The 15,684-nt window shown below is 30.8% G+C and overlaps 2 protein-coding genes across 3 annotated transcripts in view; one reads left to right on the top strand and one right to left on the bottom strand.

Moving 5' to 3' along the window:
* Positions 1-719: 719 nt before the first annotated feature.
* LOC125070307 (X-ray repair cross-complementing protein 6) lies at positions 720-2,598 on the bottom strand. Its single transcript, XM_047680114.1, has one exon. The coding sequence runs from the start codon at positions 2,500-2,502 to the stop codon at positions 742-744; it is 1,761 nt and encodes a 586-aa protein (XP_047536070.1). The 5' UTR covers positions 2,503-2,598; the 3' UTR covers positions 720-741.
* A 1,052-nt stretch (positions 2,599-3,650) lies between these two features.
* LOC125070615 (guanine nucleotide-binding protein G(o) subunit alpha) overlaps positions 3,651-15,684 on the top strand; it is a 43,815-nt gene continuing 31,781 nt past the window's right edge. Inside the window, exons 1-2 of one of the 2 annotated variants that reach the window (XM_047680561.1) lie at positions 3,651-4,051; positions 12,181-12,223. In XM_047680561.1, coding sequence (XP_047536517.1) covers positions 3,934-4,051; positions 12,181-12,223 — 161 coding nt within the window. In that variant the 5' untranslated portion in view covers positions 3,651-3,933. Of the gene's footprint in view, positions 4,052-5,239; positions 5,724-12,180; positions 12,224-15,684 lie in introns of those variants that run through there. The other variant, XM_047680560.1, reaches the window with a different exon arrangement.

The raw sequence follows: 15,684 nt of genomic DNA, 5'->3' as shown, positions 1-15,684 counted from the left end.
GGTTAAGAAATTGACTTTTTTGTCTGCATTAAACAAGCCTTATCATCTTTTTTTTATCAAGAAATTAACTAAATATTAAAAAATATCTTTACATGAATCAATGAACAGGCTAATCTATATATATAATTATTAACATGTTTTGGAGACATGTGTGCAGTGGGTGTCAAGCCCAAGTAATGTCTCCGTTATTATGAATAATAAATTGCGATTTTGTATTATATTTTTTGATGGCTATTCATATATTTATTAATTTTTTTTCAGACTTTTATCGATAAATCGTTTCTGTAGCAGTCAAACCAGAGTGCAATCCATTTGCAGCTAATGCATCACTATTTATTTTTAGGATGGTTAAGTTAAAATTAAGCATTGTGAACTAAATATAGCATAGGGTATAAAGTTTTTTTATAAGTGGAAACTTAACTGGTATATGTGCTAATTTTTATGCTATAGCTTAAAGAATAACTTGTACTGTTTGTTTCCCTAATAAAGTAAAAAAAAAAAAATATACAATATGTGTATATAAAAAAGAAAAACATTTATACATATGTATTAAAACAGTCTGTTCAATGGCTTCAACAAAACAAAAACACATTTTTTTTACAAAATAACAAATAAATAAGATTGTCAATTTTATACTAAATAAATTTATTCCAACTGAAAATAAAAAAAAATTAACATGTTTTCAGAAATAATAAAACCATTGGTAAGAATAACAAAATATATAATTAATGCAACAATTTATTAACAATGCTTATAGACTAATTCAACAAGTTCACTCTTCTTCAATCCAGTTAAAGCTGGTAAATTTTTGATATCCTTATATTTTAATATTTGTTTTAATTGTGGTACTGTATACTCATTAACTTTTTCATTTTGCAGTCTAGCACTTAAGAGACTTTCATCAATGTCATCAACTTTTTGCTTCTTGGTGCCACTTTGTGTTGATGATGAAGCAGTTCTTTTTATAGATAAGGCACCAAATGGTCCAAACAGTTCTTCAAACAAATCCTCATCTATGTCCTTAAACTTATCAGGATTTGCCTTTGTTGTATCAATAAATGGTTCATTGTCATCATCCTCTAATGCAATTGCTTCTATAGCTCTATATTCTAATTCTAATTTGGGATTTATAAACATGTCTGCTTTATAATCAATTGTTATTTTATTCAAAATATTTGACATTAATCTTTTATGTGCTTTTTCAACTGACGGGCTAGCTTCATTCTCATCATCCTCATTTATATTTAGTTCTCTGACACTTTCAACAAATGGAATAATAATTACATCAAAGCCAACTTCTACATCTAAGTTAAGGGGTCTTGAACAAGGGCTTAGTGCTACAATAAGTGGCTTAGCGTTCACTCTTGGTGACAGAACACATATAGCAACCATGTCCATATCTTTGCAAGCTCTGTGTAAAGCTTTGAAAGCTACTGTTGAACCTTCTATAATACTTTCATTTGGAAATAGAAAGTATCCCATTTTCAAGTACCACTTCTCTTTACAAACAATGGTTGCAGGCTTAAAACCTAAGAGTTTCAACATAGGTGGACCAAATGGATTGGTTATTAATTTTTTTTCACTATCAGTGAACTCAATCCTTTCACCTCCAATGTCTTGATAATGTAGTAACTCTGATTTCAGCAAGGGAATTTGTTTTGGTTGACTATCCTCACCATCCTCCAGAGTGACTTTCATGGTTTTTGTCATACTTGTTAGAACTGTATTAGTATCTCTATCCAAATTAACTTTTGTTTTACCATTTTGGCCAGGCCTTTTTAAGAGTGTATACAAACCAACACCAATATTGAAGTTCTCACCAATTTCGAAATTTATTTTTGCTACAGCTAAGTGTCTGTGTGACTCTTGATACATTAATTTTTCAATCTCTTCAGAATCCCATATAGGTTTTGGCATAACAAAATCTAGCCCTCTATTGGCTATTGTAAGAAGTTTTTCATAGTATGTGTCTATTTTATACTCATGTTGCGAAACATTTATTATTCTTATATTTATACTAGCATCAACTAAGTCTATCGCTCGGTTAAGTGTTGGCTTTTGATCTACTCCAATAGGTGGGGTATCAAGATAAGTCAACATGATAACAGTTCTGGAAGACAACTGTTTTTTACAATTAGCAAATGTTTTACTACAATGCCATAACACATCTGATAGCTTTAATTCTTTAGCTTCTTTAAACGAAGTTATATCGCTATTTTTAAGTTTGTTATAATCGTCGAGGCTAGGCGAAGTTAAGGGAATTATCTCAACAACTGGTTTAGAGTCAAAAGCTGATGCAGTAGTCTCTTCAGTACCGAATATGCAAACGCTAATGTTTTGACTACTCGAAGAACGTAAATGTTGTCTTATTAGACGACATGTTGCAACATGTACGGTTGCAAATATATTGTGCTTTGAATTTTCAAATGCGTTAATTAAAATAATTGTACCAGGCACACCTCTCCATGATGGTTGAAAATCAATCTCTTCATCAGAATCCATATTGTTTTTAATATTATATTTAGGTTCAAATGATTCTTGAAGTATTAATCTTTCATAAGATTAAGTTTATAAACATTAAGCTTACAGCTACAAACTACAACAATGGACTGTCAACTGTCAGTTGTCACCTGAATGACATTTTTTAAATTGACATTACTGATTTTTTTTTTATTTTTAGGCAAAGATTATTAACATAATGGTTATAAAAAATCTTGAATTGAACCACATTATCATTGGCCTTAAATAAACTTTAACCATGAAAAAAGGGGGATCACTAAAATTAATTTAAAAAATGTATAGCTTATATGCTATTAACATCTATAGATGGATCGTCGTAGAATGGTCATAGTCACATACCGATACGTTCAATAATTACAAGACAAGCAAATAAGTTGTATTAAATATTAATATTTACACCACTAATACGGCACCAACGTCGGGAACTATTATGATTTGTATCCCTTATGCCTGTTGTTACACTGGAAAACTAAGTATTGTTAGTTGATGATAAATGATGATTATGTCTATGTGAACAGTATCTTATTTCTTAGCATCGATTCTAAATATCTATTTTTAATTTTATAATGGTCATTATAAACATTTTACTATTTCAATCAAATATTATAAGAGACCATTCCTTTAATCTCGCTTTTATCAGAATATAGTTCCACCCGGTTAAGTTATAGCTCCGAAAAAACTTTTTTTGAACGCTTAAAATCCCTATTTTTGAGTTAAAGTTAAGTTGAAATATAAAACTTAAAAGTCATGGTTTCTTTTAATATTGTATAAGAAAACTCAATACAAAAAAAGTCGATAAATTTGATGAATAAAAAAACATTATATTGAATTTTAATTTTTGATGAAAATGAAGAGTTTTATTCTTAGAAAATAAAACGAAATAACTCGACAGGAAAGATTCATTCTTTCCTATGGAGTTGTTACTTATTAGTTCTCAACGGAAAGATTAACGGTATGCTATTAACAAAAAATGCAATCTTTGCATACTCTTTGTTAACCGATTGAATATTAGCAAAAAAAGACTAGTACTGTAAGCGAATTCTATAACCACCCAGCGGAGGGTGTGATTAGTGTGTCAGGGGGCACTGGGCGGGCGAGGCAGGCAGGGCGCGAGGCGCGAGCTTGCGCAGTGCAGCCGGCGTCACGGGCGTGCGCGACCCGTCATTCGTTAGCGGGATCACGTCGCGGTGCCATCTAGTCGTGCCGCCGAGACCGATCTCGAGTGAGCTTGCGACAGCGTAGCGGCGATCAGAGCCGTGTGACGTGGCCCTCGGGCACGACAAATTCGTACCAGTAGCACGCGTGCGCGATCGTGCGCGTGCGCGGCGGTCCCTGCGCGCGACGACGAGCCGCGAGCATGCAAGGAGCACGGCGCTGCCGCGCGTAGCGAGCCAGGCCGTGCGCGCTATCGCCATGGGCTGCGCCTCGTCCGCCGAGGAGCGCGCCGCTCTTGCACGCAGCAAGCAGATCGAGAAGAACCTGAAGGAGGATGGCATCCAGGCAGCCAAGGACATCAAGCTGCTGCTCCTTGGTAATAGGGCTTCCTCTCTCTTTTTCGATGATGCGCGCGCAAGTCCCGCGCCCGCCGGTGCTCTATCGACTGCCCGTCCGTTCTTTCCAAAACCGGCATCCAGCGCATTTGTATTACCGCTTGTTGCTTTATGATTTTTACTTCCTTATTGGTACACAATTTGATGAACAATAGTAACTATTTATTTGCTCCTCGAAACAAACGCTATAAATTAAGAGATATTTTTAATGGACAATAAAAAATATTTATTCTTTATTTTAAAGTGTTTCATGTTGAATAAAGCACTGAATAAAAATAGGTACGGTACACAGTTTAGACGAAACGAACTAGTACTTACCCACGCTCCATAGCCTAGTCATTCTCTATAAAATATAACTAATAAGTTTGTTTCATAAATATAAAATAATATAGGTGTTTGATTGAGCCTTATAATAAATGTTTAATTAAAGAAGAAATTGGTAATCTAGCGAAAGAATAAACTATTTAAAAAAAATACCTTTATATAAAACTTAATGGATTTTTTATTAATTAATATATTTATATTTTTAGCAACGATCCAGAAACATTTTCTAGAAATTAGTTATAAAAAAAATGGAGAATATTGTTTGTTTGATGTAACTCTCTTATTCGGCATTATTATCTACTAGTTTACAATAATGTAACTTATTACCAGACAACGGTCGTTGTCTCAATCACTAGAAACTACCTGTAGGCTATAAGTTCTTTGGGGTATTGCCAAGTGATGTCGATTAGGCAGGGCGATAACTTATCGTTATCAATATTACCAACTACATGCTGTAACAGCATCATCTGCCATTTATTTTAAAATATTTTATATATTATTTTGTTTGTCAATTATTACTGTTAATTTGATATTTAATCGACTTTGATTTATTTAGGGTAATAATATCAATTTAAGTGTATTTAAAATGTCTAATATTCTGCCGTAATAATTAAAATATTGATCATTTTATTGTAGCAATTATTTTAATAATAATAATAAATAAACAAGGTTCAAAATAACTTTAATGGTTCGCAAAATATAAAAATATCGCAATTTTAATATCATTTTGGGCAGTCGTATTATTTTAACATAATTTTTCTACTCTTTCTCGTGAGCATTTAGTTTTACGCATGTGTGAGAGAGCCGGAACGAACGATGCCGAATCAAGCCGAACGTCAGTCGAGCGGGGCGCGGTCGCCGTCAGTCGTCACGGAGTGGAGCTGGTGCTTGTCATCCGGCCGCCATTATCTCATACGAATTCATAAAATCAATTAAAGTTTTCGCTGTCGTTACGGGTTTGAGTGTCGTGTTTAGTACAGGATCGTGAAAGTTACAAAGATTTGATCGTTTTTACAAGTGTTTTTACACGCTGAAACAGTGATCAGTGATATAGTTAGGTTACTGTGTTGAGTGTTAACGTTGTGTAGGGTGGCTCCGGTTAGGCCGGGGCGGCAGGACGCGATCGGAGCGTATGCAAAGGGAGCGGTGAGAGCGCGCCCGGCTCGGGAGTCGGGGCGGACGGCAGCCAGAGCACAGGAACAGCTGCCGACATGGGTTGTACTCAGTCGGCCGAGGAGCGCGCGGCGGCTGCCCGAAGCCGACAGATCGAGAGGGACTTGAAAGAGGATGGCATTCAAGCCTCTAAAGATATAAAGTTACTGCTGTTAGGTACGATTTATCGGTAATGTAGTTGCCGGCATTCATGGCCGCACCCCAACTTGGCTGTTTGGGTTTGTGGAAGTTGTGAACGAATGTTTATTTGCGGTTTATAAAACGCTACGTATTCAATTATTGAGTACTAAGTATAAATATAATGAAATAATTAATAGGTGTATAGTTAAATTTATTGATGATTACGTACAATCAGGTCAGAGGCATGTAGGAATTGCAATTAGCTTTCTCTTGAAAGTAATCAATATTCTGGTATGCATCATTGTTCCGTATTCGTACGAAAGTGTTTATTTGTTTCATAATTAACATACTAATAATACAGCTTAAAAACAACATTTTTTTAATAACATTTTGTTTGTATCAATCAATAAAATTGATAATATTTTCATGTTTTATACCATGTTTTTGTTTAAACTAAATTATTGTAAAAGTGTATATCAGTAATACAATGTGTAATAATTTTTCCTGCATATCACATTTTCCTCATAATACTGTATATATCAACATAATTTAAACAATGTGATACATATAATATATGTATTATATTACATGAATATATTTATATGTATTCATATTGCCATTTTAAAAATAAAAATAAAAACCAGGTCTGGGTTGTTAACATCAAAGTAACAGAAGGTTTTATATTTGGTTATAAGATAATACATAGTTCTGTTTTAAGTAGATATTATACAGTTGATCTCTGTAAAACTTTTTACAAGAAAACCCTTCTCTTTGTTACAAGAAAAGATTAAAAGCCATAGATAAAATATAATTCTATTAAGTTCAATCTTCTTTTCATAATGTCTACCAAATAAACACAATAAAAATACTTTGTGTGTTGGACTTGGCTGTTTTTTAAATAAAACATTGAAAACAAATATAACATTAATTGATGGGAAATTAAGACATAGCTGCAATCTTAAAATAACCAACGTAAATAAAATGCACATTAATGAAATATTAACAAGAAAAGGTATTATACTACTAAAATAAAAGTAGTACTTTTGAAACAAAGATAGGTATAATTATATCAGGATTCAAATAATACTTTTGTAGGAATTTTATTAAAAGGGAAACAATTTCCTTCTTTTTAATCATATTATACAATAATAACAAAAAAACTCTTTAAACTGAAATCTAATTGTTTGTAAAGATGGAAAATTATTTTAAAGGAACTGTATACTATAATTTAAATTGCTAAGCAATAACTATCAATGAAAAACTAATATTACTCCTATTCAACTATTTTTCCTTATATTTTATTTGGATAAAATTAAAGAATATAAGAAATAGAAAAAGCAAACTCAAATCTCAAGGAAGGACTTTGGCTACTTTATATTGTATCTAACGTATGACAACCATCCCGAAAAACGCAAGTAAATCTACTGGATGCGACAGCTGGTTTTACATGTAGTGTAACTATTGAAGCATTTCACGAAATCACAATAAATTGTATGACATATTGCAGTTTTGCATTAACTTTATATTTACATACTTTAGCACCTACAGAAGCATAAATATATGTAGTAATGTTACGTTTTCCTGAATACAGTAGTAAGTCATAATCAGATATTGCGAATAGGTATTTATTTACAATTCAAATTAAATTCAGTTCAAAAATAGTGCCATTTTATATCAGAAATTTATTTTTGATTCAAAAACTACATTTATCAACAATCACTATATGTCTATGCAAAAGAATCTTAAAATTTGGTATCAAATAAATTACATATAATTGTGCCGTCTAAAATGCCATCACACATATTTTTTCTAAGTTTTTATCTATAAGATAATTCGTAATCCTTTCCATTTCTTATTTGCTAAATTTCTTACACAATCCTACACTGGTTAAATTCTACCTCTGCTAAAATATGTATTATTCAAGTACCTATCTATTAAGATACATTCATACAAGGAAATGGTTAACTTTATTAGTCATTTACAAAGATTTTTTTTTATGACTCAGTAGGTGTCACAAAGAAGAGAATCGGAATGATTTTAGATCAGAAATAAATATGAGTTGAACTTATTCTTGGAATTGTTTTGACTTTTACTTTTGAAAGCATATTTACATTAGGGTAATAACCCCTTATTCATAAAGCTGTACATAAATTAATTAGCAATTTAATTTCGTAATTGAAATAGGATTTTTCGTGCAGTCTAATGGTAAATCAAAATTCGTCCACTGACGGCGGAGGGCGCATTGCAGTCTTGGATAAAATTTCCAAGCTGCTAACTTTTGCGTTTTTATATTTATTTTATACTTTTTAATGGCGCACTGCTCATTTATAATTAATTAAAAGCTATTTACTAATGAAATAATTTTAAAAGTTCCATTGAATGATGCGATCGTTATTAAATGTAAACTTACGAAAGCTTAATACATTCATAGACTTTTTGAACAAAATATTTGTAAATACGATTTATATACATGGCTTCCTATTCAAGTACCAAATTAGATATCTTTCTCTATGTTACTTATCTTATATCTATGGCATCGATAATCTAATCTTAAAATATGATATAACAAAATCCAATGTCAGATTTTCAAGCCTCTTTATTGAAACAACACGAAGGAACTGTTGATGATATTGGCCGTTTTTTTTTATTTATTTAAACCATTGAATTATCGGCATTATTTCTGTTCGAGTACGTATTATCTGATCTTGAACACGCTGTTTATTTATACGTAGTATGTAATGATAGACGATTTTATTGATTCTGATTGAGTCCTTAGCCAATAACTTATCACCTCATCTTAACGCCCCCATAGAGAAACTTAATCTATCACGTCCTTCCAATTACTTTTACACGTTCTTGTTTGGACAACGTTATTAACGAACATATAGTCTCGTGTTAATATTGTCTAGAATTATATGCGGAAAACAAAACTAATATAGAAATCTCTGTGGTATTGGAGTTAATAGTTAAGTTCGAACTATTTTGTTTTGTCAGCAATAAAAGTGCTGCTTTATTCGATCCTCCACTGAAGGTGTTCTACATCATAATCATTTGACTTTTTTCTATCGAGTACCTTTCATAAAACACAAATATATATCAAAATCAACACCATATTTTGTATAACCTAAACTATAGGTTTTAGAATACATTTTACGATCCAATATAGCAAGTATTCTACGCATTATCATGCCTTACATTTTATCACTTTGATTTATTTGTAATGTCATTCACGAACGGGATATCTAACCCATATTTTAACATAATAAATATATCTATATAATTTGTTCGTGACAATGTAATATTAAATATGTTTCGTATTATGTACACAATATATTTTATGGTACGGATCGGGATCGTTTCACTGTCTATCAGTGACGCTGTTGAAACTTAAATAACCCTATCGTTTAACGTTACCAAAAAGCCGGCAGGTCGGATGTTATAGACAGGTTTATCACGCGGTCCGCGCTCGAGCACGCGACCAACGGTTTTATCACGATGATATCACAAAAGCCCCTATTTCGACACATCAGATCGCACAGATAGAATATCTGAAGATTGACGGGTTTAATATTTTATGTAACACCGTTTACGTGGTTATTTCGAATCATCAAAGAGCGAATTGAACGTGAGATTGATATGAATCGAATAAAACTACGATTAAATATTGAGAATCGAAACATTTGTGTCTGATGTATCGAGACAATTCGACTTACGAATTTTCTGTCTTTGACCGTATTCACAATTATGAGTTGAAGCATGTGTTCAAAATAATCTTTTGCGTCTGATGGTTTTCATGAATATTCGGGTCATATCGATACCAATACGAGATAATTAACATAAATGATACCATCACGTATACAAGCTCAAGGTAAGGATAATAAATAATATATCAAAATATTTTGACAATAGATAATACTATCAGACGATATTTAATTCATTCAATTAAAACACAATTATCTAATTATAATCGGTAATTCACTTCAATTGATTCCTTGCTATAGTAATTATCTACGATTCATTATTTGAAGGTAAGAACAATAATTGTGTGATTGCAACTATAAATTGAATCAAGAGTGGACTCGGTAGGTGATATGTGTATCGGGAGGTCAAAGATCGGCCGTTCGCGTCGACGGCGAGCCAATTAGATACAAGCGGGGTCACAATGATCAGACCTGGTATTTGACAGGGTTACTTTTGCAACACCCACGTTACCTACTGTGACTTTTTTTATTGATTATGATTGTCTTACGAGTTATTATTTTTTTATTTAGTAGGCATAATTTAGATTCGATTTGCTATAATTTCTTGTATTTTTTAATAAAATGCGTTTATAGTACGAGTAGCAAGGTTCGAGCTGTAGAAGCTGAATGTTACAAAAAATATATACATTTTTATACTAGGATATAGTAAATCCTTAAGCCCTTTGTATTATAGTCTAGCACTATATCCTAGTATAGGCTAGACTATAATACAAAGGGCTTAAGGATACACACTCAAACACAAGCATTCACAAAATAATAACAATAAATATTTGTACAACATTACTCGAATATATAAAAAAATACCTTTCTTCACAAAAAATCAGTATTTGAAAAAGGAACCATAAAATGAATATTTTTATAAAAATATGTAATAAACTATTGTGCTTAAGATAGATTTCCTATACTAGAGACAACTTTTTGAATAATAAAATTCAGCTGCAATTAGATTACTTAGATTTTTTTTATCTAAGCACTTTTATATTCGATTCCTGTAAATAACTTACTAATTCTACTAATAATACTAATTTCCGAGCAACGAGCCCATACATGCAGTTGGTAGAAAATTCTGATATGCAAGAAATTTTATTGAGCTATTCTATAATAACCAATATTTATCGAATATACAATATGCATCGAATTTTAAATCTGGAAATTTGTGGAAAGTTTTTAAAATTTCTGTTAAGAGGAAGTCTTACTACAGCCAAAATAATATTCATATATAAAATATATATGAATATTCGTCGATTAAAATCAGTTTAGAGAACTGTCTAGAAAAAAAAGACAATCTAGAGAACTGTCTTTCGGAGCTCAAATCGATCAAAATATCGATTAACATCGAGAACTAATATGTAGTGGAATTATTCTTTTCTAAACTCCACGACTATAATTTGTTTCGTGTTAGACGGTTAGGGAAACCATAGTAAGGAAATCGTCATGTATCGGATGAATTTCTGCCTCATCTGTATCCACTAAACTACATTAGAACAGTGATCCAAGAGATCTTTAACATAGCTTCCTCCGTTGTCCAGAACTGGGACATTTACGGGCTACTACATATACCTTTAGTCCTATATATATATTTGTTAAGTTGCATATAGTGTAATAATATATATAATAATAATATAGGTACAAGGTGTGTACGTTTTTATTAGAAATCTTAAAACGTTTTGTTTCGAAAGCTCGCATTCGTATCGTGTTTCCCGCAATCGACGATCGAAAATCCCGCCGTAGTAATCCTATGTTCTCTTCTATTTTTATTTCAGATACGAGACATACATTTAGTTGAAAATGTACGGTTTACATTCGTGAGGCAATTAACTGTTTTTATATCATTGCTAGTTTTATTGCGGTGCTTTTTATTCGTGCTAACGTCTATTCTTAACCTATCAACTTATAGTATATTATATTGCATTTCATTACAATTGATTTCTTTCTAATCTCCTGGTGTGCTTCCGCGCTTTTTCCGGCATTGAAAACCGATGACATAGACTATTATATACAAACGAAGGGGGGTATCGATTTTTTTTTCTTAAATATCTAAATGAAATGAAAAATAAAAGTGTCAGTTGATATAATCGTACTGGAATCTATAGCTATAGATCCGAGTACGATTAGTACAGTAGTGCTATTTCTGTTTGATGTGTGTGTAAATAGGGTAGGAACTCTTTAACTCCTGCAAAAGTATAGTAAATAGATAGATACACCTATATATGTCCGGCTTGGTGCCATTGTAAAATTCTTATGCTATTATATTATTATTAAAAGTGAACTATACAATCATGCGTTTCATAGCAATGGTATTGTATTAAAGTGGCTGTGTTATCAAAACTATGTTATAGATACATTATTTAAAATATATAGTCATTGAATTAATAGTGCACTTCCAAGTGTCTCTGTTGGGTTAATTAAGACATCTTCACCTGCGGTGTTCTCTGCACCTTTCGCTTGGAAAAAAACTGCCTGTCCAAAATTCGAACCTGCTAACTCTAAGTGAATAAAGACCACTGTTTCTAAGTAGCTATATTTATTAATAAAATAAACCTTCTAAAACTTAAAGACCCAAATACTTTTATCAAATTATATTAACAATAATATCTTACAATATTAAATTCGACACGAATTATAATGTTTTTTTTTTTTGATAACTTTAGCGTATTCGACATATTTGGATAATCCTTATCGAAATAACATACATGTTCATGACAGTATATTAATTTAATTTTTTATTTCAGGTGCTGGCGAGTCGGGAAAGAGTACTATAGTTAAACAAATGAAGTGAGTATATTAACTTTAATAATATAGTATATGATATACCTATCTTTAAATATTTTATGTGGTATAGATCTTCAGTGACAAATACGCGTCCCTCAACGTTAAGTTATTAAATAAGCAAATATTATTTAATATATTTTTGCTGACGTTACCTTTAGTTGCCTTACGCACACTAACACATAAGCCCGGGCGTTACTCACTTATACTAATACACGCTTCTGATAATTTAACGTGGAGGGGCGCGCCTTTGTGATTGAATATAGATCTATATACTAGGATGGGGCAAGACCTTTTAAAAGTGACAATTACTTGACAACAAGTATACCTAGTTAAAAAAAAACTAATGAATAAATAAATAACGACAGATAAATGTCGACTGCTTTTAATTTAGTTTAATAAAGTCACATTTTAAACGTCAAAACCGAACATTATGATACACAGATAATTTAATGAATTTAAAAATCGCAACCAAGCTATGCGTACGCGTGTTACACGGTACCTTTCGAATAATATTAGTTTATTTTTTCTACTATAGTAAATACTAATAATAAATTATCTACGTATAATATATTGATGAAAGTGTTGGCAATGCCGTAGGTTCGTTGAAAATAGCCAAAATAATTTATATATACTATCATATTACTCCTAATATAAAAGCACATCAAAAAAATTCATACATAACATACATAAAACATAACATTTACCCCTAAAATACCGTTAAATTTTTCAAAACACTCATCTATTAAACAAGTTTTTAGCTTACATTTGAAATATTTTTTTTTAATTCCTTGGTATCATACGGTAGCTTATGAAAAATGTTTACAGCCATGAAATAAGTCTCCTTTAAGGGGACTACATGAGCTAAATGCAAGTTTTATAATGCAAAAAAGTATATGATCCAATGCAGTAAACCAAATGAAAAAAATATATGATAATCTTCAGGATACATGCTAAGTATTTGTTATTTTGAAAACATGATATAATTAATTTGGTACGATAGAAAAAAATCACAAAGTTACCTCTAAAAAGATCTTTTAATCAATAATAACTATACTTATATACGTTCCATAATTCTGGTTTTTTGTCAGATTATTCTACAAGCAATATACTATTTAACCTGGGTGTCACTTTTTTAGTAAAATCAATAGATTTTTTTTAAATTCGATATTCTTATTTTCGAACAAAATGCGTACGCATGTGTGCGTAAACGCCGTGTACAGACAATGCCGGCCGAGGCCTGATGCTATACAGACGTGTCGATCTTTTCGCCGCATCATTCATTACGTTACGAGATATTTTTTTGTAATTTTAATTGTAAATTCATTGTTTCATGTTTTCTTATAATAAATTTTATTCTTTCTTGTAAATAAATATATTAAGTTAAAATAGTGTAGTAGTAATTAGGCATTTGTTTTTTTATTATATTATTTGTTATAAATTTTAATTGTGTAAATATGGGAAATAAAGTGAAACGCGTGAGGAAAACTAAAAAACGTTTATATAAATCAAGCGCCGAACATACATATGAACGATATTAAAAGGTAAGAGTATTTAATTAGTAAACATTTTTTTTTTATAAATTATGAATATTGAAAACAACTATTAGAAAAATGTGCAATCAGTTCGCATATAATCAGATTTTTCGAGCCATTCTTAATAATTACGATAGAGTATTTGGTCAAAGGAAGGAAAACATCAATTGACTTTCATGGGGATCAAGTGACTACATTCGATCCCCATGAACTCGAAGCATTTTTTTTTCATTATAACTACTATGACATATTAAGATACATATTTTTTAAATACATAATTTTATAATTAATAAAAATGTAATTACTAACATATATTTATTTTTTACAGAATAAAGAAAGTCGAAAACAATAACACGGAAGCTATTTATATTGCGTAAGAGTTTAATTTTATCGATTGTTTATAATAAGAATTAAAGTTATGTATGAACTAATTTTAATAATAATAAAAAAAAGTAAAGTCGTAACAAAAAAAATGTAATTGTTGTGAACCAGAGAACTAGAATATTTAGAAGTGTCATTTGTACGTAATTCATAAATTTAAATTTTTTTGTAACGTCCGCCATATTGGATTGAATATAGCAGCAATTCATGAATCGTGCATTGTCATCGAGATTAAATATGTGAGCCAACTTTCAGCTGAAAGTGGGTGTAATATTTATTCCAAGATTCCAGGACATATGTAATAACATTAATACATACAAGTGAAATTAAATAAAAAAATTAAAAAAAAAATTAACACTAAATGTTTTTTTTTTTGTAATACTAAATATAAATAAAAATATTTTAAGTTTAATTAAATCAGTTTTATTTTTTAATCATTTTCGAATAACAGTCAAAAGCAATACAAATAATTCTAATATCCTATCTATTTTTATGAGATTTATGATTAAACCTATTATGATTAACCTTTCATTCATCAATGATTCAACCAAATCGAATTGACAACATTTTTTTCTAGTAAATATTTAGATTTTTTTTTTTTAATTGAATATATATTTTTTCTTTATGAACCAATATTAATAAAACGAACAAATACTACGCTATATGTTACCCCACGGTCACTACACTATAGATTTCGAACACTTACGATTTTATTATATAAATAGATCATTAAACTTTTATAAAATGTTAAAAATTGGTATGTTTCAATATTTAGTATAAGAACTAATTGTGGTCTAATAATATAAATAATAGAAAAAAAAGGTTAAAACTAACTGTCTATTTTATTGTATACAAAATATAAATAAAAATATTGTAAGTTTAATTGAATCAGTTTTATTTTATAATCATTTGTTAACTAACATCGAAAGAAATAAAAATAATTCTGTTGTCCTATCTATTTTTTATGAGATTTATGATTGATAAGATCAATCGTCGCTCGGTTTGACGCCATCTATTAGAATATTTGGGCGTAATCTCGTTACCTCGCTTAACCCTTAGTACACGGGCTTGCCGTTTTTGTCGATTTTGTAAGTGTGTGCGTGCGATTCTCAAGGGCACTTAGCTCTTGTAGTCCTCTTAAGACTTTCCCGTCATATTGATTCGATTTTGTAATAAAAGATTAATTAACAAACACGATTTGCATGATGCAATTTGAATAACGATATTGTAACAGAAAGCGCACATTGAATAATTATTTCTTATTGCACGCAAGTCGTTGTTAGGCTAAGCGAAGCCCAGTGGGGTGTTTAGTTCATTGAAAAATTTTTCACTAATATTTACCACATATAAAGAAAATTATTCAAATATCTTTAAATTATAAAACTGTTTATACATCGTTTATACTTACTATAATATATTTATAATTGAGGAGACGTTTAGTTAGTCCGAAAAATTGAGAAACCGTTATTCGAACGTCAAAACTCTTTCCGGTTATATTGTATACTCGCCGCTCCATAAAGAGGCAGGGAGAAGGACGAGTGTTAATGTGTT

The sequence above is a fragment of the Vanessa atalanta genome, chromosome 17 (assembly GCF_905147765.1).
Source record: "Vanessa atalanta chromosome 17, ilVanAtal1.2, whole genome shotgun sequence".
NCBI classification, from domain to species: Eukaryota; Metazoa; Arthropoda; class Insecta; order Lepidoptera; family Nymphalidae; genus Vanessa; species Vanessa atalanta.
This window is presented reverse-complemented; position numbering and strand designations above follow the sequence as displayed.

Excerpts from the sequence above, each read along its gene's own strand:
- LOC125070307 (XM_047680114.1), bottom strand. The coding sequence starts at position 2,502 with ATGGATTCTGATGAAGAGATTGATTTTCAACCATCATGGAGAGGTGTG.